The 26,918-nt window shown below is 41.2% G+C and overlaps 1 protein-coding gene across 1 annotated transcript in view; it reads left to right on the top strand.

The window, feature by feature from the left end:
- Positions 1 to 26,918, top strand: part of LOC117879270 (AF4/FMR2 family member 3-like) — a 91,267-nt gene that overhangs the window by 57,857 nt on the left and 6,492 nt on the right. The window contains exons 2-3 of the mRNA XM_034774375.1: positions 8,878 to 8,998; positions 16,300 to 17,103. Of these exons, the coding sequence (XP_034630266.1) occupies positions 8,878 to 8,998; positions 16,300 to 17,103 (925 nt within the window). The remainder of the gene's footprint in view (positions 1 to 8,877; positions 8,999 to 16,299; positions 17,104 to 26,918) is intronic.

Below are 26,918 nucleotides of genomic sequence, written 5' to 3'. Positions count from 1 at the left end.
GTGAGAAGGAGAAGAGGGCTCTGACACAGGAGAGGAAGTTTGCACTGAGGACTTTGAACAACTGGTGGAAAGGAGGATCTGACCTCAAAAAGGGTGTCAGATGATGTTCAATAAAGGTACAATAGGAGTCCCTATGGACTTTATATGCTCCAGTTTGAGATGTAAAATTAGCTATGTATTTGCCACCCTAAGAAACTGTTCCATATTAATGTAAACATGGATTATGCTTTTGTTGTTCTATTTGGATTTGAGGTTGTAAAAGTTTTATATGTATAATATGGTGTATGACTGTGAACGATTAGGAGAAGAAACCTGAATAGATAATGTAGCCAAATAATAGTGTCATGAATGGGCATGGATGGTCTGACCTAGTGGTGAGAGCAGGAATCAGACTGGGTCAGATACCAGGAGGTCAAGAGTCCAAGACAGGATAGAGGGCAAAACCAAGAGTCAGGTGTCAGGCAGGGTGAGGTTACTAGGAGATGAGTAGGAGCAGGTATTGTGGGGTGTGCAGTCGTAACCTGCATGGACAACTTCCTGTTCCTGTGTTTGGGTTAAATAGAAGCTGGGAACCAAACAGGATCCGCTAGTGTTCCACCAATCAGATTCCAGGACTGGAGTCCTCTATCAGAGCTCAGCTGCTGTTCTGGCAGGTGGCAGCAGGTCACTGGATGGCAGGTTATAAATAATAAATTAATGGAGATATCCTATCTCCTAGAACTGGAAGGGACCTTGAAAGGTCATCGAGTCCAGCCCCCTGCCTTCACTAGCAGGACCAAGTACTGATTTTGCCCCAGATCCCTAAGTGGACCCCTCAAGGATTGAATTCACAACCCTGGGTTGAGCAGGCAATGCACCATCCACTGAACTACCCCTCCCTCCAGGTTGGAACTGCCTTGCTCATAGGGGTCCTGTAGACTACTGTTCAAGACTCTTGGTTCTTGATAAATAAATAAACTTTCCAGATAAAACACTGGGATAAAATACAAATAAGGTTACAATATTAGATCTGCTAAGCACTGTTTTAGAACATATGTAGTTTTTTAAATTAAAATATCTTGAAATCTAAGAAATACTAACCTAAATCTCTAGAATCAATAAACAAAGATTGAAACTCTGGCAACTCAGAGTTAAGCTTCCACATTTTGACTAAATGCTGCCAACTATAGCCAAGTCATTCTACATTCACTTGAGTGTGTTCTCTCACCTTGCAGGTAGATCAGGCTGAGATAGGAAATGTTTTGTGTCTCCTTTTCCAAAGTTCCTTTACAGCAGGAGACTGTCCCTTAAGGATGGACTGATACAAAGGCCCGAACCAGGTTGCAAGAGAGATTTGCACTTTCTACTTCCATGTGTATCTTATTCTTACTCCAAAATATCAGATGGTGTAAGGATGGAGGTCTGGTAGCAAAAGACTGATGTCTATTTTGGAGCTGCCATTGGTGCTCTCTGGCAATTTTATGGCCTCTAAGAGGTGAAGTAGTGCTGGTGATGACAAACAATATTTGGTATTAGCATGAAGTATCTCGGAAAGGAGGGATGCTTTAGTTTGTAGAAAGGGTCCTGTTCCTTTGGAGTGAATACCACTTGATCATCTAAGAATTTGTGATCTGATGAGGAAGGGAAATGTGTTGATAGATGTTCTCAGATGCTTCTCAAGTTGGAATTAGAGAATAGTCCTTTCAATTGGAGTTGTTCAACCTACTGGGTAGTCTGGTTCTGGAATGGTTCATCCCAGAAGACAACAAGAAACTCCTGAGGTAGTGAATCTGCAATGCTTAAAACCTCAGGCTTTTCAGGTGGATGTCTTCTCCATTGCCTGAGACCCTGTTACTATTTGGATGATTTAGGCCTTCTCATGCGTTGTCTGTATCTATTTCTAATGATAGAACTTGGGGAAAAATTGTTCCTTCTGATGTCAAGACAAGCAAAAGACAGCCAGTGCTCCTGTCAGTATTCTGAAGGGGTTTTTTTTAGGAAAGCTTGGTGTTGCAAAAGGTTTTCTTTCAATTCCTGAGAATCAAGGCATCTATCCTTAATTCTTTCCAGTTAGGGCACATGCTTCAATTGTACAATCCTGAAGAGAAGTTTCAGTCGATCTATGCATCGTATAATGTCCACTGTACATTGTCCAACGTCCATAGATGTTTTTGTAAATCTTTTTATTTTTAATTATCAAGTTAATTTTTCATAGTCATAGTACTACCTAGAAGAATCAGTGAACTAACCACCCTCTAATGCAAGTCTAAATTCCTGATTTTCCTTAAAGACTGGGTTGTCCAGAACAGATTGCTAGCCTTTATTCTGAAAAGTTTCCATGTAATTCCAGGAGATGGTCCTTCTTAGTTTTGATCCTGTTTTCCTTCTTAGAAGAAGAAGTTTGGCATTCTCTGGATGTCTGAGCTGCAAAGTACCTGGGAACTCCATAGTTTAGACCGTTACACAGGAAACATGTATATTGGGGGGTGGGGAGTGGTAAAGTGTGGGTGGGGGAACTGAGAAGGGAAGAAAGCCATGTAAAGCCACTATAGCCATAGTAATGATGGTGTGCTAACAATCCATTGAACATGAAATGGTATTACATAATTAAATTTTCCTCTCTTAGTATGTGCTTTGGCAGAGCTGAAATAAATCTATATGTGTTTATAAAGCAGATTGAAATACCTAGGATAATATAGAGACAAAGTGGGTGAGGTAATATTTTTTATTGGACCAATTTCTGTTGGTGAGAGGGAGAGAAAAGTTTTCAAAGTTGATGCAGTAAAAGATACCCCACCCACCTTGTCTCTCTAATATCTTGGGACTGACAGGGCTACAATAACACTGCATAGGATAATATAAGCATTATATAAATACAACTTTCATTCATTCATATATAGATGTAAGTACTGCATTTGGACTGCAACTCATGTGCCAATTAATATCTTTTACACATGAATTCAGAATGCATACAGCATTTTAAAAATAACCACGTACTGTCTATGAAAACCACTTAAACCCATCCTTTTAGAGTTCGACTTAAGTGTATAATGTAGAATAAACTGATTTAAAATTTTTGAGGATAGTCTGCTGTTTGGTTGTCTAGTTTTGCTAACTGCCTAGGCATTTTAGCCGATACTCAAAAAGCTGTATCAATATATTTTTGAGATGCATATGGGAAAAGTCTTGAAATGTTTAAGAACCTGTGCCATATGGCTCAGATATCAGGGAGATGAACATAGTATAAATGCCTAGATAGGTATATGTACTTTTTTAAAAAAAAATTACAAAGCGAGGAGCTTTGTCGCTGCCCTAAACGACAGAGGCGTAATGGGAACATGATGATGATGATGAACGTTTGTTTGTTTTTTTAAAAGGAAACTCTTAGACTCATTTTCCATTAACTAAAGTATTTGCAATAAATAAAATTATAGCAGTTGGCCTATTCTCTTTGAAACAAAATAAATAAATACATTTGGTGACAAACGTTCATGGAAATATGATTCTTGTAATGTTCTTGAAAATAAGGAGCAGTCTTACAAATACTAGGGATTTTGCCATCTGCCATTAACAAAGGAACATAACTTTCAACTTGCAGCTGTTTCTAAGGTACTGTTTATAAATGGCATATTAGTCATCATGATTCTGCTTTGTCATTTGCATAGTCATTCTACATTGTTGCAAGTTATGAATTCCGTTGCTAGGTGAATATCTAATTCAGGATGTGTTGATGGGCATTCAAAGACCTAGAAACCATATGTTTTTATTGATTTTTTTGTGTGCATCAAATAAGGGGAGGGAAAAAAGATCCTCAGCTTTAGCAGTGAATGTTATATGGGTGATTTTTTTTAATCTGTGGGTGCCACAGTGAAGACTCATGTGCTCATTTAATTTCTAGAAACTGGTTAGGGACCAGACGTATAGCAGCCTCAAAAGGAGATGTCTGCCTGAACATCTGTCTACAGACTAGATGCCACATACAAAGATTTTCAAGGCCAGAGTTTCTAAATGGGAAGAAAGGTACCTCAAGGTGTAAATGTAAGGAGATCCCTACTACTCCAAGTTAACTTAGCAACCCTTATCAGGGATCTCAGAGAATCTACTTTATATTACATGCAACAAACTACATTCCAGGTTGTGAAGTCAAGCTCTCAAAAATTAGGAGATGCCAGAATGAAGGTTGCCTGTGCATTCTTAATTTGGTCCCCTGGTGTGTCTGCAGTATGATACTGACCGTGGAGTTCTGCTGTGCGTTCTGGGACATCCTTGGCCTGGACCTTGCTACCACCTGGGCCAAGTCCTTAGAGAGCAGAGTGCATCCCCTGTTGTGCATGCAAGCTGTGTTCGCCCTGCTACCCAAAAGGGAGACCTGTATGACCTGAAGAATTGGCACCAGTGTCACTCCTCAACATGCACTATAAAGTCATAGCGTCTCTCGGTGGCTGAAGTCTGTGCTGGCAGATGTGATCTACCCTGACCTGACTTATGCCATCCCAGGGTGGACAATTTCTGTCTGGTCTGGGACCTTCTCCATTTCACATGTAGGGATGGTCTCCTGTCCCTCTTCCAGGAGAAAGCATTTGACAGTGTGGATCAAAGGTATCTCATGGGCACTCTGTGGGCATTCAGCTTTGGTCCCTGCTTTGTGGGGTTTCTCCAGGAGCTATATGCTTCTGCAGAGTGTCTGGTGAAGCTCAACTGGGCCTTGACCAAACCTACCACCTTCGATCGAGAGGTTCATCATGGCTGCCCACCCTCCAGACAGCTGTATGCCCTCACTATTGAGCCCTTCCTCCGTAAGAGAGTGATGGAGCTGGTACTTCAAGAGCTGGACTTGTGGTGGTCCCATCTACATATACCAGTGATGTGCTCCTTGTGGCCCAGGACCTGGGAGACCTAGTATGGGTGGAAGCTTGCCAAGCCATCTGTTTGGCAGCCTCCTCCACTCGGGTCAGCTGGGCCAACAGTTCAGGCCTGATGTTCAGGAATGGATGGCAGTTGTGCTCCCTTTCACCAGTGCTCTGTGCCAACCAGTGAGGCGTAGGCTCGCTGCTCTATATTGATGGGTATCTTTCTGTCTCAGCAATTGCTCCCTGCTGAAGAACTGGGTCAGTCTGGAGGCCAGGGTGTCTGACTGGTTGCAGAAGTGGACAGGACCGCTCCGGTGTCTTTTCCATCCGGGGATGGTACTGGTGATCAACCAGATAGTTTTGTCCATTATCTGGCACCAGTTCAACCCCCTGAGCCTGCCCCCAGGGACCCTGGCCAGTCTCCAGAAGGTTATGCCGGAGCTTTTCTGAACAGGAGTGCATTAAGTCACTGAGCCTCCCACTGGGACAGCCTCATCTGTAGCCGCAGCCAGATCTATGCTTTCCACCTTCAGGCTCTACGGAGACTCCTTTATGATGCTCATAGTCTGGCTTGGAGTGTGCTGGTGCATACCTTCCTCCACTGCCTCCAACAGCTCCGATACAACTGGCAACTCTTTTATCTCTATTCAAGATGTCTCCCCTGAAACCTCTCTGAGCTGCTGGTCTTCTGTCAGTACCTCCTCAGGACCAGGAAGCTACTCTCAGCAACTAGGTCTGCAGCGGTTACCCAGGGGGAAGTTCTCCTAGCAGAAACCCTGATATGCAACCCGCACCTTTGTATGCAGAGGATAGAGGCCCTCTTTGTGTGCTGGACCATTCCTGGGTGGTGCCACCAGAAATAGAGATCGCCTGGACTACAGTCAAAAGGACTGAGTGGACCCTGTGGCACTTGGCCAGTGAGTGGGGTTGTCCTCTCTGTGCATCCCCCATCGTGTGCACCAGGAGGTGAGGAAAGCCTTGGACCCCTGCTTCTCTTGCTTTTCTTGAGAGGCTCCTGCAGAAGGGCACTCCTCGCCCACCCCTGATCCTGCAGAGCTTGTCATTGGGCGCTTGCTCCACGAACCTCCCTTGCTGCCCCCAACACACTTCCTCACTCGGCTGAATGGCATCCAGCTTATCCATCTCTGAACGGCATCCTGAGAACATCTGTACACTCTCATGCCACATACCATCCACTTCTTTGCCCTTGTGTCCCGCCCTGACTCCAAGTGACAGGACTTGGTGCCATCGGTGGAGATCAGGGAGCCCAATTGGGTTAGCCTGTATTCAACCTTGGTCCTACTACCTGCCAGGGGTATTTGCTGGTGAATCCTCCAGTGAGCCATGAGTACAGGCATGTATCTGGCATGGTTCCCAGACTCCCCTGAAACTTGTCCCTTCTGCAGCAAAAGGGAGACCCTGGTGAACATCTTCGTAGAGTGTGCCAGGCTGCAGCCCCTCTTCCAGCTCCTCCAGAACCTTGTTTCCCTGCACCACCTCATTTACACACACCCCATCTGTGCCCCACAAAGTCATGAGACCTCCTTGTCAACGTCCTCCTGACACTAGCCAAGATGGCCGCCCGTCATACCAAAAGGAGGAAGGTGGACAAGGGGGTTCTCTGCGACTGTGGGACTTATTTTCAATTCCTCATTAAATCACGCCTCTGAGGTGAGTTCTTCTGGGTGGTGTCCAGTGCCTCCTTAGACACACTTTTAGTGCGGTAGGTGCTGTCGGAGGTTCTCAGGTCGGTGTCCCCTTCTGTTGCCCTGTTTTTTAACCTTCGAACCTCGCTCCTGTCACTGTTTTTTTCATTTGTTATCCCAAGAATTCATTAGTGGCCAGGGCTCAGTGGCTCCCTCCCCGCAACTTGGTTGAGGAGGTGGACCTTCAGTTCTGGGCGAACCTAGACCCACCTATCCCAGTACCAAGAATAGGCGCACACCTTTAAACTTCTGCAACAAATGAGGTAGAGATCCTACAGCGAAATATCTGTCTTCAGTACACAACCTTGATTCATCTCCAAAGCAAGCTGGGAAATATAGTATGTGATCATGTACCACATGGCGCCAGCTTCCAACTTTCCCTGGGGGTGCTCAATCCCCACTCAGCCCCAGGCCCAGCCCCCACTCCACCCCTTTCCCCCAAGCTCCTACCTTGCCTCTTTCCACCCCCGATCCTGCCCCCACTCCACCCCTTCCTCCTGTTAGAAGTCACTTATCTATTTACCACACTGGGTTATCTCAGATGATATGATATAGCAACTGTTGCCTTTAAAATGACATCTGCTTTGTCTCTCTCTATTGTGTGTGGTCTGTGTTCTCTACTTTCTCCCATAATGGTTGCTAAATGGACTCTCACGTGCACAAGGCAGGTTCCATTGAAATAGTAAGGCTTTCACCAATGTCTCCATATAATCTAAGGGACCAGTCTATGATTATCCCATTGGTACAAATGGGTCAAGTCCAGTTCTTTCAGAAGATGTATTATGTTAAGTACATTTATTGCACATGCAAAGTGAAAAATTGACAGCATTGAATAAAAAAAATATTCTTTAAGCAAAAGAGAAAGTATATCTTAAGCAGCAGCTTTTCCAGCTTTCTCTGCATTGCCGTATCTTAATTTTGCTTTGAAGAGAAACTTCCTTTGGATCAGAGCACTCTTATGTCTGCCTGCTCTGTGTTTGGCCTCTGAGTTGAGACTGCAATCAGAGGTGTCAGCTGAGATAGTGGTGAACACCTGTCCATTAAGAATTAGGCTCAGATGTTCATCTCACACAGGTCAACAAATGGGCAGTGGATTTTAGTGTCCTTTGGTCACTACTACGAAATTATTTTAAAATACTAACAGTGTCTACGTATCTTGGGTGTTTTCAGTACATTCATATCTTAAAATTAACAGCTTTGGGCATTTTAACAGTCTTCCCTGATGCATGTTAAGTCACTTGGGTAGATGATTTAAAGTCCATTTTGCTTAACTGGGCAGCTAGTGAGAAAGACGAGCTTTATTTTATTTATGGCCAATACACTTACTTGACACTAATGTATTTTCCACTTTACAAAACTACATCACAAAAAAAGAGGAAAGCATTATCTGGAAAAAGCAAAATATTAAGTTATCCTTTTAATGTAATCATTGTAAACACTTGTAAACCTGTTTAAGCATTTAGGTTTGTTTTGTGATGAGGATGAAACTTAAGAGACTGAAGTTTGCAAATCTATATATGTTGTGTGGAGGTGATATGGACACAGTGTTCTTCATGTGTTGGACCTATTATATTAAAATAACATTTTAGAATTTTTTTTTATGTTTGTCTTTCAATATTGGGGCCTTTAGTTTATTTCCAAAAAGGACACAATTGTTTCATGCAGTGATACCATTTAATCCCCAGCGCCCCACTCCCCCAACCCCATCATTCAAATATTCATTTATTCATGCTCTGAAGTTGTGATGGAGTCAAATCAGTTTGAAGGAGGAATTGATTCAGCAGTAGTTTCATAACTTGACTGATTAGCAGAGATAAGAAGAAGGAGCATAACTGGGAAAACCATTACAGTATGTAGTTTTAACTGCTCTTTGGGGAGCTAGTTAATGAAAGAATCACTACAGAAACACAGCTATGTAAAAAGGAGCATTCTCTTATAACACACTGAGGATATGTCATAAGTGGAAATATGTTCATAATTTCTATTTACTCTTAGCTGTAATTACCATGTGTCTTACGAGAACTTTCAGGGCTCTATCAACGTTGCGTCGATCTTTTCTGCGTTGCATTTCAGGCAGAGAAGCTCAGTACAGGCTAGAGTTTGTCCCATGTGTGGTTTTTTTTTTTTTTTGTCTTCCTTAAGAATTTAACTATCCGTTTTCTGTGTGAGAAAGCACTGGGATACCCAGAGACCTGAGCTTCCACTGACTGATTAGACTGGCATTAATCTGATTCATGTTCTTGTTATCTTTGCCATCTGTCTGTGAACCACGCTAATAGATTAACATTGGTTTATGTGTTGCCTTTTAATTTTTTAAAAATTCTTTCTTTCCTTTGACACAGTGTCTATGAACCAGACAGAAATGTTCTGCGGAGGAAAGAATGGGAGAGGAGAAATCAGGAGGCACAGCAGGAAGATGGTTCATTTAATACCAGTTACTCCCTCTTCAGTGAACCGTACAAGGTAGATGTTTCCCAACTGTACTGTTCTTTCTTTCTTTATTTTTGGACAATAAAATGTAGGTTGTACAAGATGTTGCTCAGGCTTCAGTAGTCTCCAACAAGTGTTGGCCTCACAAAACTTGCATATAAACATTTATGGGTCATTGAGAATCAGATACTTTTATATTGGTTTCTTACAAAATTCAGTAGTAACTAAAAATGAAATAATCTAATACATTGGTGATATTGCATTGAATCTAAGAGGTTGCACTGAATCTAAGAGTAAGGGTGATGGTGCTCTACTTCTAAAGTATTTAGGAAAAATAACTGTGTTAGAATGTGGTCAAGCTAACATAAGAACATCAGAATGGCCATACTGGGTCAGACAAATCGTTCATCTAGCCCAGTATTCTGTCCTCAACAGTGGCCAGTGCCAGATGCTTCAGAGGGAATGAACAGAACAGGGCAATTATCACATGATCCATACCCTGTCATCCAGTATCTGGCAGTCAGAGGCTTAGGGACACTTAGAGCATGAGGTTGCATCCCTGACCATCTTGGTTAATAGCCATTGATGGACCTATCCTCCATGTACTTATCTAGTTCTTGTTTCAACCCCAGTAAAACGTGTAGCCTTTAACATCCCCTGCTGTGGGATTACTGGAGTACTTGTGGCACCTTAGAGACTAACAAATTTATTAGAGCATAAGCTTTTGTGGACTACAGCCCACTTCTTCGGATGCATATACATCCGAAGAAGTGGGCTGTAGTCCACAAAAGCTTATGCTCTAATAAATTTGTTAGTCTCTAAGGTGCCACAAGTACTCCTGTTCTTCTTTTTGCGGATACAGACTAACACGGCTGTTACTCTGAAACCTGTGGGATTACTGTGCGTTGTGTGAAAAAGCACTTCCTTAAGTTTCTTTAAGTCTTCTGTTTATTAATATTTTTAAGTAATCTCTGGTTCTTATGTTATGTGAAGGGAAAAAGAACACTTCCTTATTCACTTTCTCCACACCATCCATGATTTCATAGACCACCATCATATCCCTCCTTAGTTGTCTCCTCTCTAACCTGAAGGGTGCCAGTCTTTTTAATTGCTCCTCATCTGGAAGCTGTTCCATACCCCTACACATTTTTGTTGCCCTTCCAATTCTAATATATCTTTTTTGAGATATGGCAACCAGAACTGCACACAATACTCAATCTCTGTGTGGGGGTATCATGGATTTATATAGTGACATTATATTTTATGTCTCACCTATCCCTTTCCTAATGGTTCCTAACATTGCGTTAGCTTTTTTGATAACTGCTGCACATTGAGAAGATGTTTTCAGAGAACTATCCATGATGAATCCAAGATTTCTGGACCTTATAATTTTGTATGTCTAATTGGGATTATGTTTTCCAATGTGCATTACTTTATACTTGCCAACATTGAATTTCATCTGCCAGTTTTGTTGCCCACTCATATTTAGCTACACACTAAATATGTTTGTATCATGAGTGCAACCTAGGTGCCTGTTGTTTAGCATGACAGTATATATAGTTTATTTTTTATTTGCTATGAATGACACAAACATAATTTGTCTGAAAATACCATCTGCTAGGATTTTCATTCCTGTGGTTCCAGCTTCCAAAAGGGGCAGACAGAATTCCCAAATGTCATTTAAAGTTTTGGTCCCTAAGGGATGGAACACAAGCCAGTCCCACCACCAATGGTCAGGTGTTACCCTTTGAGCTTAAGCACTGCCTAAACTTTGAGGACTGGTAGTTCTTTTTTGAGCATGGTCAGTAAAAGAGTTCTCTGCAGGGGCTGTACCTCTCCAATTGCTGCTCCAGTTTTTTTCTTTGGATGCTTCAAAGCACCATAGAGTATCTTTTACCTTTAACACTGGCAATGGCTGAAACATGTCCGCTGCTCTGTCTGCTTTGGAGTGGCCTACCAGTTGCACAGGTGTTAGATTTGCTGCAAATGTTACCTGAAGCACTTAGAAAACATGGGAAACATCTTCAAGTCCTCCTCTAGGCACTGCAGAGAGCCTACCATAAGTCCCTTATGAGGTTAGCCTGGAGTGTTTCATTTACTATTTTTAAAAATATTCTCACAGCAAAATGACTGACCAAGTATTCTACAACTGGTTAATAACATACTAAAAGCAATCTGAGTGGTTAATAACTTAGATTGGTTAATAATTAAATCACCCAGTGTTTTAATATCATGTGCTGCAAAGAGCTGCAGGAGATACCCCGAGGACTCACTTGCAGCTCCCAAGCCTCAGTCTGAGTATTACTGCCCTACAGACTGTTCCTTACCCCATTATACCTCTCAAGAATGCTCTCAGGCACCCTCTGATAATGAGATGCTGCAGGAAGTCCAATCTCTTCTGGCCAAGAAAGAGGGAGGAGGGGTTTTATTCCAGATACTTTCTGGACAGAAGAGACTGCCTCATCAACAAAATCAGTAATTTTGCTAAAGAATCTTTAAGAAGAATGTGATTGGCTATATCCTCTGGATCTTGCAGTTGTCTGAACATAGAGATACTTCTCAGGTATCAGAAGGCTCTTCGATCATTATATGTGGGATATGTTTTCACAAAATATTTGGCCTATTTACCCAGATTGGGAGTGCATGTGTTCCCCTACCTAATAACTGGCTACTCAAGGACAGCAACCCTTTTGAGGATGTCATAAAATCAGACTCTACCACTAGAATTCCTGTTAAAATAACCAACATTCCAACTTGTCCCTAGCACACAATTAGAATACCCAAGAACCCAGCCAGATACAGCTTAGCTTGAACCTTTCCTGCCTCAGGAGTGGATCCAAGACCTTACCACTTTGGCAGAGAGGATAAGCAAGAGCCAGCAGATGACAGCTTAGACCATACTAAGGATGTTGGATCTGATGGCTGCAGCTGTACTTGTAGTTCCCCTAGCATGTTTGCATATGAGATCTCTTCAGTGGCCCCCGAGAGCACAGGGACTCTCACATTACATTCAGATGAGAGAATACCTCTGGCCTGGTGGCATCTAGAGACAACCTTCAATTAGCTACGGACATCCAAATTGCAGTGAGCACAAATGTGCCTGGCTTGTGACGGGGAGTCTATACAGAGGGGCCCAATGCTTGGAGGAACAAAGACTGCATAAAAATTTCATACATAGGGATATGGACAGTTCCTCAGGCTTTAAGGCCTGGTATTCCAAAAGGTGGCCCTAGTTTGAGGAGAATCAGGCCACCACATTTTACATCAATAAGTAGGGAAGCACCATGTAATGGGGTGACCTGCCTCTTTAAGGGCCAGGAGGCCAGGGGCTGGCCAAGCCTGATTAATTAGCCAGGCCCTACCATACCTGATCTAGGACTTAAAAAAGAGAGGAAACCCAGCACTTAGGGGCTGGCTGTGGAGAGCTGAGTCACCAGAGTGGAGCTAACTCCTGTGATAGGACCTGGAACAAGGGGCCAGTCTCCAGGGAGGCAGTCCTGGGGCTATGTTCTGTAAGAGGAACTGGGATTTGAAGAGGAACCCAAGAGGGGCAAGAGGCTCAAGCGCTTAGATGAGTGAAAGACATTTTGGTAGTGTTTAGTTTTGGAGTTCTCCTAAGCCCAGGGAGAAGTCATGGGACCTGCTACTCTTCCAAAAAAACAAAACAAAAAAAGGAGTGGAATTCTGTTTGATTTAGAAAGACGTTGCTGCTGGAGAAGCCATCTTGGGGCTTGTCCAGTTACAGCTGGACTTGGATACCCCAGAAGGGAGTTTGAACTTTTAAGGCACAAAAGACCCAAACAGAGGCTAACAACAGGAGAAGGTGACCAACGGGGAGCTCCATCAACCCCACACCCAGCACAAGGAAACAACAGCTGGTGAATAGCTTCTGTGCACATGGGGCTTGCTCTGGAGTGGGATCCTGTAACACCGCCTGAGTTGGTAAAACCTGTTGATGTGAAAGTGGCCCTGTCTCTCTAAACATTCCTTGATACCATACATTTGGCAGAGAAGTAGAACATAATCATAGGCAGACTGGATCAGTCTGTGACAGATCCTCACAAATGGTCTTTGAATCGAGGAATGGTGGATCAGCTGTTCCCTCCAGTGGGGAGTGCCAGAGGTGGATCTCTTCAGTAGTCGTCTGACCAAGACCTCTATGCTAAAAGACTATGCTAGTGAGGGATCTGCTGGAAAAGAAGAGATTGAGTGAAGAAGGAGCCTCCTCTGTGCCTTTCTGCTAGTACCTCTGCTAGCTAAGATCTTGGCTAAGTTTAGTCAAGCGAGTGATCTTACAAACCCCATACTGGCCCACACAAGCATAGCTGTCAACTCTGTTGCAGATACCTGATTTCATGAGGCTGAGAATCTGGCCAGATGGCACTCCCCTCTTTCCCAACCCAGGAACTCCCTCCTTGAGAAGATTGGCTCCTGACAGGATAGAGATCTGTTTCTCAAATGCGGCTAAGTTGTCCAATTTAAGTTGGAAGCAACAGAGGAGTCATGATGGCAATGCTAGCTATAAAGTTGATAAGAGAAAACAGAGAATTGAGGCTGTTTCTGAGCTCTATAGTTAAGAGATCTATAGTTATGCTCTCTCTGAACTGGTAGCTCCAGTCTTCCTAGCTTCTCAAAAACCATGTAGCAGGTGGACTTACAATTCCAGGTAGAAGAGGCTTGTGGCATGATACAAGCAGGACCATGATGACCCCTTTACTACCTATGCTTGACTAGCTTCTTACTGACTGAATCTAATTTAAATCCCAACTCAGTTAAGAAACATCTGGCCTGTTGAGAACTAGTCAAGGTATTATCTTTGTAGACCCGTATCTTCAGATTTATGAGGGGCTTTCCATTTTTGAAACCTCGTTAATAGCTCTCTTTATTATGGGACATTAGTGTGGTCCTGACAAAGCTAATGAAAACTCCCTTTAAAGGCACCAAATATCTGTGTGCTCAAATTCAGTGTCATAGTAACTGCTGCTTGTAGAGAGAGCGAGCTTCAGGCTCTCATGTCTATTGCATCTTATTCCAAGTTTTACAGTTTGATGCCTCAGACTCAGCTGAGACTGCTCTTGGAGGTGGTGACAAATTTCCACCGTCATCAGCCTCACAACTTGCCAGTGTTCTTTCCACGCACGTGTGCTCACGATGCTCTTCTCCCTAGGCTCAAAAAGTTCTTGGCATTCTAACTGGAGTGGATTAAATCTTTTAAAAAATCCTCCCAACTTTTTTTTATTTTACTCCACTGGGCAATACTGTGACTAAGTGATCCATTTCAAATATTGTAGTTTGATTGCATTTTGCATATCTATCACCTGGCTGCTCTGAAACTAGAAAGCCAATGCAAGGCATGTTCAACTTTATTACTGTCTGTACTGCTTGCCGTGGGGAAGGTTCCCTTGCAAACATAGACAAGGCAGCTACATGGCCCTCATTCCATACGTCCCTAAGGCATTATTACGTGGATTCAGCTTCTAGGAGGAAATCCTGTTTCAGTGATGCAGATACTGTTTCTGAGTTAGGGGAGTACCAATTCTCCTTTCCCCTAATATGTTTGTTTTTTTTCAGTATGTGACTAATTTAAGCCAATTATATTTTAAGTTTATAAAAAGTAAGCCAAAAAAACCCCACCTTCCTCTCCATGGTTGGTATTGGCCTGATTACTGTTGCCTGTTGCAGATTTATTTACATTCTTTTTCTTTTTTACATTCTTTTTATGTTCTTCCCTTGAGCTGCTTCTGTCTCCAGGAGCAAGAATTCTGAGGTTAAATCCTGGTCCTAGTGAAGTCAATGGGTGTTTTGCCATTGACTTCAGTGGGATCAGGATTTCACCACTGGTGAAGGAAAAGCAGAAAATTACTGACCTCTAATCCCGATTCTGTGAAGGTACCTGACAGGATTCTCACTCACCCACCTGCTTCTGTGCAGAGTTTGGAAGAATCTATGAGGCGGTGATGTTAATGTTTATACCTTTGTTTACAATTAACTTCTCGAGACCATAATTTTCAATTATTTTTATTGATTGTCTTATTTCTTTGGGGAGCTTTTGCCTCCTGCTCCAAGACAGTGGCTAGGCTCAGATGACAGCACATTCCTCCCTTGGGAGGATGGAAAAGGCAACTTGCTTGTATTCCATCTTGCTACCACTGCCAAAAAATGTTAAGAACTTGGGAAATTCTTCTTGTTTTTTGCAAAAGAGCTAAGACCCAGACTGATAATTCGGTCAGAAATGATATTTTTCAGAGAAGTAGAATCATGAGTCAGTAATATTTTTCCCATGTCCCATTAGCTCACTTTCTTTCCTTAATAAACCTTGTTGATATTAGGGTCAGCTCAGAATATGCGGTAAACTGACTGGTGAATTCAGTACTTTCTTAAGCTATTGTATTGCCTCCCTTTTCTTCTATGTGTATATTTCTGTAAAGAATGCATATTGGAGGAAATCAGGAATGTAGTATTTTCATTCACGGCTGAACCTTGACCCATGTCTTGAAAGGGAAGCTTGCTGTGGACTGCAAGGATTTTAGTGCCAGGTGGGCCAGGGGACAGTCCAGAGCAGTAATGTATGTGCAAATGGTCAGGCAGCCAGCAGGTCACTCCATGTCAGAGGCCGTCTGGGACCATGGTCAGAGTTCTTGCAGGGGTCCGTAGCCGGAAGACTCAATCCAAGGGGCCAGATTAGTGGGTTGGGGAGGTGAGGTCGGATGAGGCAACAAGGTAGGGTAAGGTGAAGCAGCAAGGCAAGGCAATCTGGGGAGCAACCAGCAGGTACTAGTCTGGGGCTCAGACAGCTTCCTCTTCCTGTTCAGGCCTTTATATAGTCCAGTTACTGAATGAAAGTGCTGCCTGTCCATCCAATCAAGGGCCTGGGTGCTGTGGGCCTGTAGGCTGTTGGTCAGAGGCAGCACATCAGTGCATTGCTGTGGTGCAGTAGCTAAGGCTGCTGCCTAAGCACCTTGTAGGCCTCAATTCAATACTTGGCTCCCAACAAAGGAAATTTCTTTATTATGGCCAGATTTAATCCAAATCATTCTGCATAGCTGCAATAATAAATTTTCTAGTTTCCAGGTAATATATTTTAACTACAGTGTGATACCAATGATAGATTTCTTTTTTATATACTCTGAGGCCCTTTACAGCTTTTCCAGTTCAGGGTAGATTTAAGATGTTGACAAGTGTCTTTAGAGACAATAAGGATTTTCGATCTCATTCCTCAACTATGTTACTGTATAAGGCAGTGCTGCTTCAATAAGGAGTGAAGCATGAATGGAATTATTTTCTTTTACTTTAATTGTTACAGAATGTTTGTTTGATTTTTTTTTGTTTTGCAGACTAACAAGGGAGATGAGCTCTCAAATCGTATCCAGAATACATTAGGCAACTATGATGAAATGAAGGACTTATTGACGGATCGATCCAACCAGAGTCATCTTGTTGGAGTTCCAAAACCGGGGATTCCACAGGCACCTGTGAACCAAACTGATGAACATTTTATTGCAGATTCAAGACCACAGCCTCAGCCTTCCATCTGCAGCACTTCATCATCCATACCAGCCGCTCTATCTGGTCAGCAAAGCAAGAGCCCCACAATGGGTTGGCAGAAAGCTGGGCACAATGCTTCTGATGGACAGCAGAGGGCCAGCAAGCATGGGCACAGATTGCTTGAGTCACACAACAGTGACTTCAAAATGGCTAACCAAAAAACCAGTCTGGAAAAGCTTAAACACTTTGCATTGAGTCCCACATCGTCATCTGTCAGTGCTGCAAAACAAGGTACTTTAAGATCCGTGCTTGGAGACAGTGTCAGCAAAGCACAACAGCAGTCCAAATTAAATTGCAGTGTAGAAGCAGGATCTCAGGCTCAAGAAAGGCCAGCAAAACACAGCACTGGGCACTGTGTTCAGAACTTCCCTCCTTCACTTGCTTCAAAGCCCAATATAGTTCAACAGAAACCAACGGCTTATGTAAGACCAATGGATGGTCAGGATCAGGCTCCTGATGATTCTCCAAAGCTAAAGTTATCGGCAGAAGCTAAAATGCACTGTACATCATATAGGGGAGTACCTTCTAATAAGCCTGACCCAACTATGGCCAAGACCAAGATGGCAAAATTTAACATTCCCCAGCAAGAAGAGGTAAGCATTTTTAAATATTTCATGACATTGCAAAGTTTAAATACCAGTTTATTTGGCAAAGTGCACCTCTTTTTAAACATGTTTATATATTTGTTTTGTTTAAAGCCTTTTGTTTGTTTTTAATTGGAATGTCATACACTGCAAATAGTAACCCAATAGTTACATCAAAAAGGTATCTGAGATAAAGGCTTAGTTGTCTTCAGAACTGAAACACATTTTACAGGTGCAAATGTTCAGTTAACATAAATTATGGCATATTAATCACTAGAAATTTCTCTGGCTAGCTAAGCCAGAGAAATCTAAATTTCTATCTAAATTTCTCTGGTTCTGGAGGAAACCATAATGACATAAAATTTAATTTACTTGTTCAAGAAGTAACAAGGGAAGGGGTAGGGACGGTTTTATGGCCTGCAGCATGCAGGGGGTCAGACCAGATGATCATAATGGTCCCTTCTGACCTTAAAGTCTATGAGTCTATGAGTCTATGAATCCTGCATATTACTTCTAGATTTTGCCATATTTTAATGGATATCTCCCTTCGGCATTCATTGAACTATACCAAATTGTCAGGAATAGTTCCACGGGCCTCTACAATGTCAAAACAGCTACACCATGTAAATAACTTATATAATCAATGTTATTATTATAACACAGATGAGAGATTAATAATGGTATTGGCTATTCATATCTTTAACTTTCATAGAAATTGTCTAAGTTTCAAAATGATTTATAAAGAGATTAAGACAAAAATACACATGATATAATTCCACAAGAGTCATCGTCTTATAAAAAACCAGTTAACATACAAACTTGACCATTTGCAACAAACAAACAAGCTTACAGGCAGCATTTCTGTTATCTGCTCTATGTGACTTATCCTTTGTTTTGGGGAAATTTCAAATTTCATCATTGTCCCCATCAGAACACTGTGCTTGATCAATACCACATTCTGTGATTTTCTTGATTTTTGTGTGTGTGTGTGTTTAAAAAAAAAAAGGCAGACCATATGTGGGTTGTTGTGTTTAAGTTTGCCAGGGTAAAGTCAGAGGCCTCTTTTGCTAGTTTCACATGCTCAGCTGGTGTAAATTGAAACACAATGGAGCTATGCCAATTTACACCACTTATTGATCTGGTGTATTTTTTCTGTTTGGCCTGAAGGGCTGGGACTACATCAGAGCAGAGATAGTGACCTTGTTACTCTTATTTAAAGGTAGGGTGTTTATTTAGCTGTTTTAATGTTTCTGTCTCTCATGTTGAAAAATGAATGCTTTTAGGGTCTCCCTTGGTTTGCTGCCTTCTCACTGGGATTCTGAAAGGCCTATTCTTCAAAAATTGGGTTGCCTGCTGTATGCCACTTTAATTTTTAGGAAACCAAATCTCTATGAAAGCAATTGCATTGTCTCAGTCAGTCCACTCAGGCACTCCAAACCACATGATTATTTTTTCTAAGTGAATTATCCACCAATTCAAAGCAAAAGTGAAGTGATTTGTTGGCCTTGAAAAGTGATCAATTTAGACTCGAATCAAATTTTCAAGAGCCCCTGGAATCGGTTGACCACACAAAATATCTTTGCACTCACAAACTCTCGTGTTTATGCATAGAAATTCAGGTAATGGCATGTGCTGCTGCCCATTTAGTCATGTCATTCCCTGATTTTTCTCGTGCAAACACATGCTTGGATACCCAAATGAGGGGGTGTTCGAGGAATAACAGAAGCATATGCCCTGTCTTGCTCTTTCAAATTTTCTCCTTAAGACTGATTTGCAGAGGTGCCAGTAAAGAGTCACTTGCTTGTTTCAAATTGCAGTTTTGGCTTCAGGATTTTTCACCTGTATTCTAATTTTGACCTGCCTAGTATCCAGTGAAGCTACAGCTAATTATATATTGTCCATCCTTTCCTCATTCTGTTCAAAGAACAAATACTAAATTATGCAGTCTGTGATCCAGCAAGCATTATGGAAACTTACTGGGATGATTCTGGTAATTAACTGTCCAATTTATAGAATTACAAATTAGTGGGTGAGCGGGACAAGATGTAATATACTTGAAATTTAGTAATTTGATACCATGTCACATGAAGTTTTAGTTGAAATCAAATTAGCTGGTTAGAGGCACTGGTGGTCTGAAAAATGGCCAAAACACTCTTAAAAAATTGAAAAAATCTGATATATTGAGTTGGAGGGAAATGTCTAGTGGGATATCACAGAGATCTGCGTTAGAGTTTTGAGATGGACTCAAAATATTGAAAAGATGGTATGGCCATTTCATGTGACCCAAAGCTATGGGTCTGTGGGTTTAAATATTATTCACATGCGTTTTGCTTTATCTTATGCTAGCATTTTCTATCACAAACAGTGCAGAGAAATTCTCTGCACCTGGGTGTCACTGCAGGGACACGTATTAACCAAAGCCGATAGGCTATTCAACCAAAAAATAGCTCTGAGTCCTTGGGCCCTGGTCTGTAGTATCTTGCCTCATTCATCCTCCATGCATAGCACTTATCCGTTCTAAATTGTAATCCCTTCTCTTTTTCTGTTTCAATATTTCAAGCTCTTGCAATTTTATCAAACGTCTCAAGATATTTGGGGTTTTTTAGGAGTCTCAGTGAATTTTTTATTTCTGCTTTCAATATTGCAAAGTTTTGCCCTCTACCCAAAATGGCCACCATCTCCCATTACTGTCAATAGGACTGAAGTCAGAAGTGCCCTCGGCATGATAGCCATCATGTCCCTTTACCCTTTGCAGAGGAAAATGACGCTCCAATTCTCTCCAATGGGGCTGAAGTCAGGCTTTTCTCAGGAGATGGTAATCCCTTAGTCACCATGTAAGGGCCTGGCAGGGGCCAGAAATGAGGCTCTGAGGGAAATTGGGAAGAGGAATGTGTTAAGAAACAGGGCAGGAAGCTATGAAGGCGTCCAGTCTGTGAAAGAAACTTATTGAAACATCTCTGAGGGTGAGATTTTATCTGTATTCAGTTTTATTACTGTATTAGACTTAGATTTGCGTGTTTTATTTTATTTTACCTGGTAATTCACTTTGTTCTGTCTGTCACTACTTGGAACCACTTAAATCCTACTTTCTGTATTTATACAATCACTTTTTTTCCTTATTAATAAACCCAGAGTATGTATTAATACCTGGGGGGGAGGGGGCAAACAGCTGTGCATATTTCTCTATCAGTATTATAGAGGGCGAACAATTTATGAGTTTACCCTGTATAAGCTTATACCCTGTATAAAATGGGTAAAATGGATTTATTTGGGGTTTGAATCCCATTGGGAGTTGGGCATCTGAGTGTTAAAGACAGGAACACTTCTGTAAGTTGCTTTCAATTAAGTCTGCAGCTTTGGGGCACGTGTTTCAGACCCTGGGTCTGTGTTGGAGCACACTGGCATATCTGGCTCAACAAGACAGGGTGCTGGATTCCCAGGTTGGCAGGGAAAGCAGGGGCAGAAGTAGTCTTGGCACATCAGTTGGCAGTTCCCAAGGGGGTTTCTGTGATCGAACCCGTCACACTCATGATCTGTAAGCAATCTCCTCAATTTTTGAGGTCTGAGTCATGGTTTTTGAATGCTTGAGTTTGGCAATACTGCTGTGTCCCAAGTCAATGGGTAAATCTAACAACTGTGCTCTTGCTTGCACATTTACCAGTTTATAGGACCCATCAGCTGGAAAAATAAACAGATGATAAAACAGTCAAAGTTAGGATCAAATTAAAAAAATACAAAATAGGAAGCGGTATTATATGAAGTGTGTCTCTTCTGTTGTACAATCTCTTCTTTGGTACATCCCTGGAGGTTTTCAGTTGAACAGGCCACAAAGTTGGCTGTGGTACAATTATCATTAACTGGAAATAAAAGCACATGAATAAAAATTATAGACCATTACTTTTCAATATGTGAAAAAGGTTGATTTTTAATGTAGTCCAATACCTCATTTAATATTTTTAATCAGATATGGAAAGCCTTCAATATCTTGACACAAAGTGAAGATTATAACATTTAAAAAAATTGTTTTAATGAGAATACCTTGGGTAGACTGCATGCATAAAGGTATCAGTTTTCCATTCAGGATATTAGTCTTTAGGAATCCGGTTCACCAGTGTTAATCAGAAGCCATACCCGACCTCTTGGTCCTTTCAAAAATTATGATATTGCTCTGCATAAATGATAGTCTCTCATCTCAAGTACTTCTGTTTCACATTTTGAATTTTACTGTAAATTATTTGTGAATTACATTACTGTAGATAAAAACCAAATGTACTAAGCAGAAGTACAGAGAAATGTGATATCATATTATAGAGGAAAAAAGGCAAGAAAGCAAGTGCCTCTTATTTCTAAAAATGTTTTATGCTAGAAACAGAAATATAAAAACTGAGATGGCAAGTAAGCCTTTGTATTAGAATTGCATTTTTAAATACAATATTGTAGTCTATATGTTAGTTTTTATTATTATGCTGAAAACACATGAGTTTAAAATATGCATTGTCCTTTGATAATTCTGCTTTGCTTAGTAGAGTGAAACAAGAAAATCCAGGAATTTGAAAATGAGAAGTGACTACTAGTCTAATGGTGTAAAGCAGTTTTTTGTCAAATATGTGAACATATTTATGTGAAATTTAGATAAGAGCATATTTGGAACACATTTTTATTCCACTTCATAAGGTGCTTACACCATTTCTGCAAAAGTTATGTATATTGCACTACACGTGGAGTTCCTTATTCCATTCTTCCTCAATTCGTACTCAGGCAAACTCCTATTGAAATCAGTGGGAGTTTGCTTGGGTAAGAAACTCACTGTGATTGGCCATATCAAAGTAATTACTTGCTGCATTTAGAGCTGGGTGAAATTTTTTTCCTGGAAATTTTTTTCAGCAAAAATGCAAATTCATCGACCCCAAAATATTTTACGAATTTGTCAGTTTTGTTAAATTTGTATCCAAAAACAAATTTCTGAAAAAATTGAAATGTTTCCTTTGACATTTTTGAAACAAAACATTTTGGTTGGATTACTTGATGATTATCTGTTCTGTTCATTCCCTCTGAAGCACCTGGCACTGGCCACTGTCAGAAGACATGATACTGACCCAGGATGGCTGTTCTTATGATTTTTTGATTCAAAATTACTTTTTGTTTTTTGAAATTTTCTTCAATTTTATTTTTAATAACATTAACACATGCTCAAAATTGAAACACAATGTTTAGTTTCATGTCAAATTAAATGTCTAGTTCAACCCAATATTTTTTCTGATTTGTTTCAGAATTGCCAGTGAACTGAAGCATCCATTATCTCCCAGTTGCATTCTCAGCAGTGTCTGGCAGCAGGCACTAGCCACCATTCTGCAATGGGTGCATGTTAGTTATGGATGTCATTAGAGGCAATATTTTCTTAGTCAGTTTTATTCAAGGATGTTGGAACAACCAGCAACCAGCAACAACCAAAAATTAAACAGTAGACCAGCAGTTTTCAAACTGTGAGTTGGGACCCCAAAATGGGTCGCAACCCCGTTTTAATGGGGTTGCCAGGGCTGGTGTTAGACTTGCTGTGGCCCCGGGGCCGAAGCCCGGGGCGAAGCCCGAGCCCTACTGCCTGGGACCAAAGCCCAAGGGCTTCATCCCTGTGTAGCAGGGCTCAGGCTTCGGCTTCAGCCCTGGGCGGCAGGTATCAGGTTACAGGCCCCCTGCCCAGGGCTGAAAACCTTGGGCTTTGGCTTTGTCCTCCTCCCCTGCCCAGGGCAGTGGGGCTCGGGCTTTGACTTTGGACCCCTTCACCCAGGGTGGTGGAGCTCAGGCTTTGGTCTCCCCTCGTGGGGTCGTGTAGTAATTTTTGTTGTCAGAAGGGAGTCGCGGTGCAGTGAAGTTTGAGAACTGCTACAGTAGACATTCATGTGTGAAAAACTAAACGTGGCTACATCTCATTTAACAGTAATGTCATGACTGGGACATGGATGGTCAGGCCTAGTGGTCAAAGTGGGTATCAGGCCGGTTGGGTACTAGAAGTCAGAGTCTGAGATAGGCCAGAGGGAAAACCAAGAGTCAGGTGTCAGAAGACAGGCAGAGTTGGAGGCTGTAGTCTGGGGTCTCTTACACGCAGGGTCTCAAGCAGAGACAGGCAGGCAGTCTGTTTTATTGCTCAGACAACTCCCTGTCATGGCTTCCTGGTTTAAGTGCTGGCACCAGCCAATCAGTGGGCTGTGAAAAGCTGCCACTCAGGTGCTGCTTCGTGGTACTTCCTGTTGAGCCTAGCCTCACAGCGTCCTCCCGCACGAGCCTAGCCCAAGCCTCCTGTGGTGATGTGGAGGTGTCAGTGGTCCAGAACCCCCATGGTCCCAGCTTCTAGTCTGGCAAGTTCTTACAAGTAGAAACTCCAGTACATAGCAGACGGGGAAAAATTGTCAGAATCAATACTTGTGCTCTCACCATAAAGACTGCGTATCAGTCAAGAAAATGGAAGATACTCTGCATCATCACAAAGAGAGGCAAAGGTCTGCAGTTTCGTTCAAGAGCTCTGATTCTCTGTCAGTGCTAACTTCAGGGAAACCGTAGAACAGCACTCTCTTCTTCAGTGCCACTATACAGCTGGTAGGGTTGGTAAATGAACCAAAGTTTTTCTCCTCCAAAACCTGATGTGTTGAATTATGTCTCATACAGGCAGGAACAAAAAACAGATGAGCAGTTGAAGGTGATTTTTGGATCCAACTAATGTGGACACACTAATGATAAGTCAGTAATTCTTTTGAGATGACTTAAGATTTGCCAAAAGAGGTTGGAAGTTTGGTTCTGTTATATAATGGAATTAAGTGTGGTGAGAGTCTTGTAAACAGTTGTCAGTTTTACTGAAGTACTGCAGTGTTTGGGAAGCCATTCTACAATCAGAGAACTTGAGTACCGTACTATGAGTAGTTAGGCTTGCCAATTTTAGTTGGACGTATTCCTGGAGGTTTCATCACATGACATAATCTTTAATTAAAGATTAAACTTTAACTCCTGGAGACTCCAGGACAATCCTGAAGGGTTGGCAACCTTATGAGTTGTAGGAGCTATTGCAAATCTTTTCTTTCCCAGATATTAATGGGAAGGAGTTTAGCAAGCTACATGCATCAGGAACAGGTCAAGAGTGCAATTTGACTGAGTAACATTAAACACGACTTTTCACAAGTAAAAGTTATTTTCTCTCAATAAGAATTAATCGACAACACATACACAAAACATTGCTCAGTGATCTGAAACAGTCATAGGTTTATTTAAGTCCTTTTAGTGCATGTGTGGGGGGTGTATAGAGCTTTGTGTTTTTACTTAGGAGAATGCAATAGTACAGGTTCCAAAGAAGGAATGGGTGAGTAGTGTTCAAAGTCTCAAACAAACATAGGGTGAACCAAATGTGCTAAGACTGTTGTATGGGTAATCGTTGTTTGATTAAGTAAGCTAAGGTGGCTTTCATGAATTCCTCTTCTAGAATCCTGCAAATACTGATGCATATAGTAACTTTACACCTGAGTGCAGGCTCATTGAACTCAGTGGGACTAATGCATAAAGTTACGCATCTGACAGTGTTTGCAGGAATGAGGCCTTGTCTTATAAGCTTTTATTTGATATATATCTTAGTGCTCTCTACTTTTTTCTATTTCCATCCCCAGCAGAACAGTTTCATTTCCCTTTTGTATCAAATAACCATTTTTTGGTGGGGAAAAATGCTACATAAACATATTTAACATCTTTGAAAAATCAAGAACTATATTGCTTTGATTCACAATGTTTTGTATGTATCCCTTTCCATATGGTGTTTAATCTACATTGGTTGCTATGGTGAGTTACTTGTTATTCCTCATTAATCTTGACTAGTATGATAGTCATTGTAGGAAAATCTCAGATAACTGGATATATAAGTTATGATTGTCAAGGGACTTCCTTAACTTATGCATCTTCTTGCCAGTTTTTCCTAAGTTCGTTTTTTGTATTTAATAAAAGATGTATATTTGGAGCATTGTAACAAGGGTCTCTTTTACTCAACTCCACTTGTCAGTAAAATTGATCTTTCCTACAGGTATCAGTTGGAAAGGTTGCCACTTTTAGGATGAGGAAGAGAGCTTAATGAATGTCAGAATTCTGTATTTTATTAGGAAAAAGTGCATTCCACCTTTTCTCCCTAAATGAACTGGATGTTTTTGCTTTCTGAATCATCTCTAGAGTAATACCATGTACATTAATAGAGTTCAGTTATACACGATTGCAGTGCTTTTTTAGTTCTGCATATTAAGATAACGTTGATAAAAGAATTAAGATTTCTAGAACTGAAAATGCTTTTTAATTAAACAGAAATTTGGTAGATTTTTTAAATCAATCTGTAGTGCTTCATATGATAATGGGCGGATGTAAATCAAATCCTGACTGCCAAATATAATCTAATAAACCTTCGTAATGAAATATGTCTCACAGGCTACTTGTATATTCAAATATCTTTTTATTTGCTCTGTTAACATTTACTGTTTGAATTACTGGAACTGCATCGGGATGCTTTAAAATTTAACACAAAGTTCTGGATCTTGTGATTCTGTAGGGCACACAGCAGGAACCATAAGTTGCTGCTCTTTAGTGCAATGTAAGTGAAGGCTACTTGTGGACTCACATAAGATTTAGTACATGGCATAGTTCTCTCCAATGAGCAGGGTTCTCAAGCTCCCATTGTATCTGCTCTATGACTCCTAAGAACATGGATTTTAAAAGAGGTTGGATGGATGTGTGTGGAGCATGCCAGATTTTAGGAGACAAGTTTAGGTGCAAACTTAATCTTGTCAATGAAGTGCTTAGATACTTGCTGTCTTGTAAGGCCTTACTCCTGACACTAGGCCAAAGTAACTTGACAGATACAGCAGTGTTCGTATTCATGCAGGACTGGGTTCCTCTGTCCCAGTAATTATAATGATAATCCCAGTCCACTCTTATACTTTGCCTTGTACTCATATGCACATCAGTTTGTGCAGGAGCAAGCCCTAAGGATGGCCTAGGATTTTTTTTAATTATCCATGAAAAAGGTTTCCCTGTCTTGGTCTATAGTTTCTTTTCCCAGTCTTTAATTAGAGTGACATGAAGTTGCTATCCCTGAATCTATGAGACACTTAGGATCAGATATGATTGAGGAGCTGGAGAACCAAAGGAAAATGTGAAGGGCTGGACAGAGCACTGATAATTTCAACCAAAGAAATGACCAATGTGTGCCATTTGATAAATGGAGTTAAAAAGGTCAGATCTCCAATAATCATGGTTAATGCATCCAGCAGAGTCAAAGACCATTTACTGTTGGTTACACATTCAATTACTGTTAATGAAAACAAAACATCCCCAATATTTGCACACCATATTCACCTTGCACATCTTACAGTTTCATTTCCTTAGTGTTTCAAAATACAGAAGATCTATCCTTATGGTGCTACAAAATAGCTTTCCAGAAAAGCAATTAATGTGTGTGTGGTGGTGGGGGGTTATTGAAAAAAAGTTCAGAAAAGATAAATAATGTAGGCATCTGATTTCCTGTCACTCTTGGTTAACTTTCTATGAAAATGGATAGCTTCCAAATTAAAGCAGGCACCAGCCTGTCTGAAGAAAAACACATCTGTAAAGAAGTATGTACATTATGTATTCATACAATTCCAAATTTCTTAATTGTATTTGATATATGTAACAATTTAATGTACTGAAATATGGTACCATATTATTTCATGCGTTAAAAACAGAATGCAGGATGCTATAGGCTCAAGTTATTGTCTAGAATAGCATACTACCGTCTCCTCTCAACCCACTCCCAGTAACAAAGAGGC

Source organism: Trachemys scripta, chromosome 1 (assembly GCF_013100865.1).
Source record: "Trachemys scripta elegans isolate TJP31775 chromosome 1, CAS_Tse_1.0, whole genome shotgun sequence".
In the NCBI taxonomy this organism is placed as follows: Eukaryota; Metazoa; Chordata; order Testudines; family Emydidae; genus Trachemys; species Trachemys scripta.
Note: the sequence above shows the minus strand (reverse complement) of the source record. Positions and strands in the feature narration are given on the sequence as shown.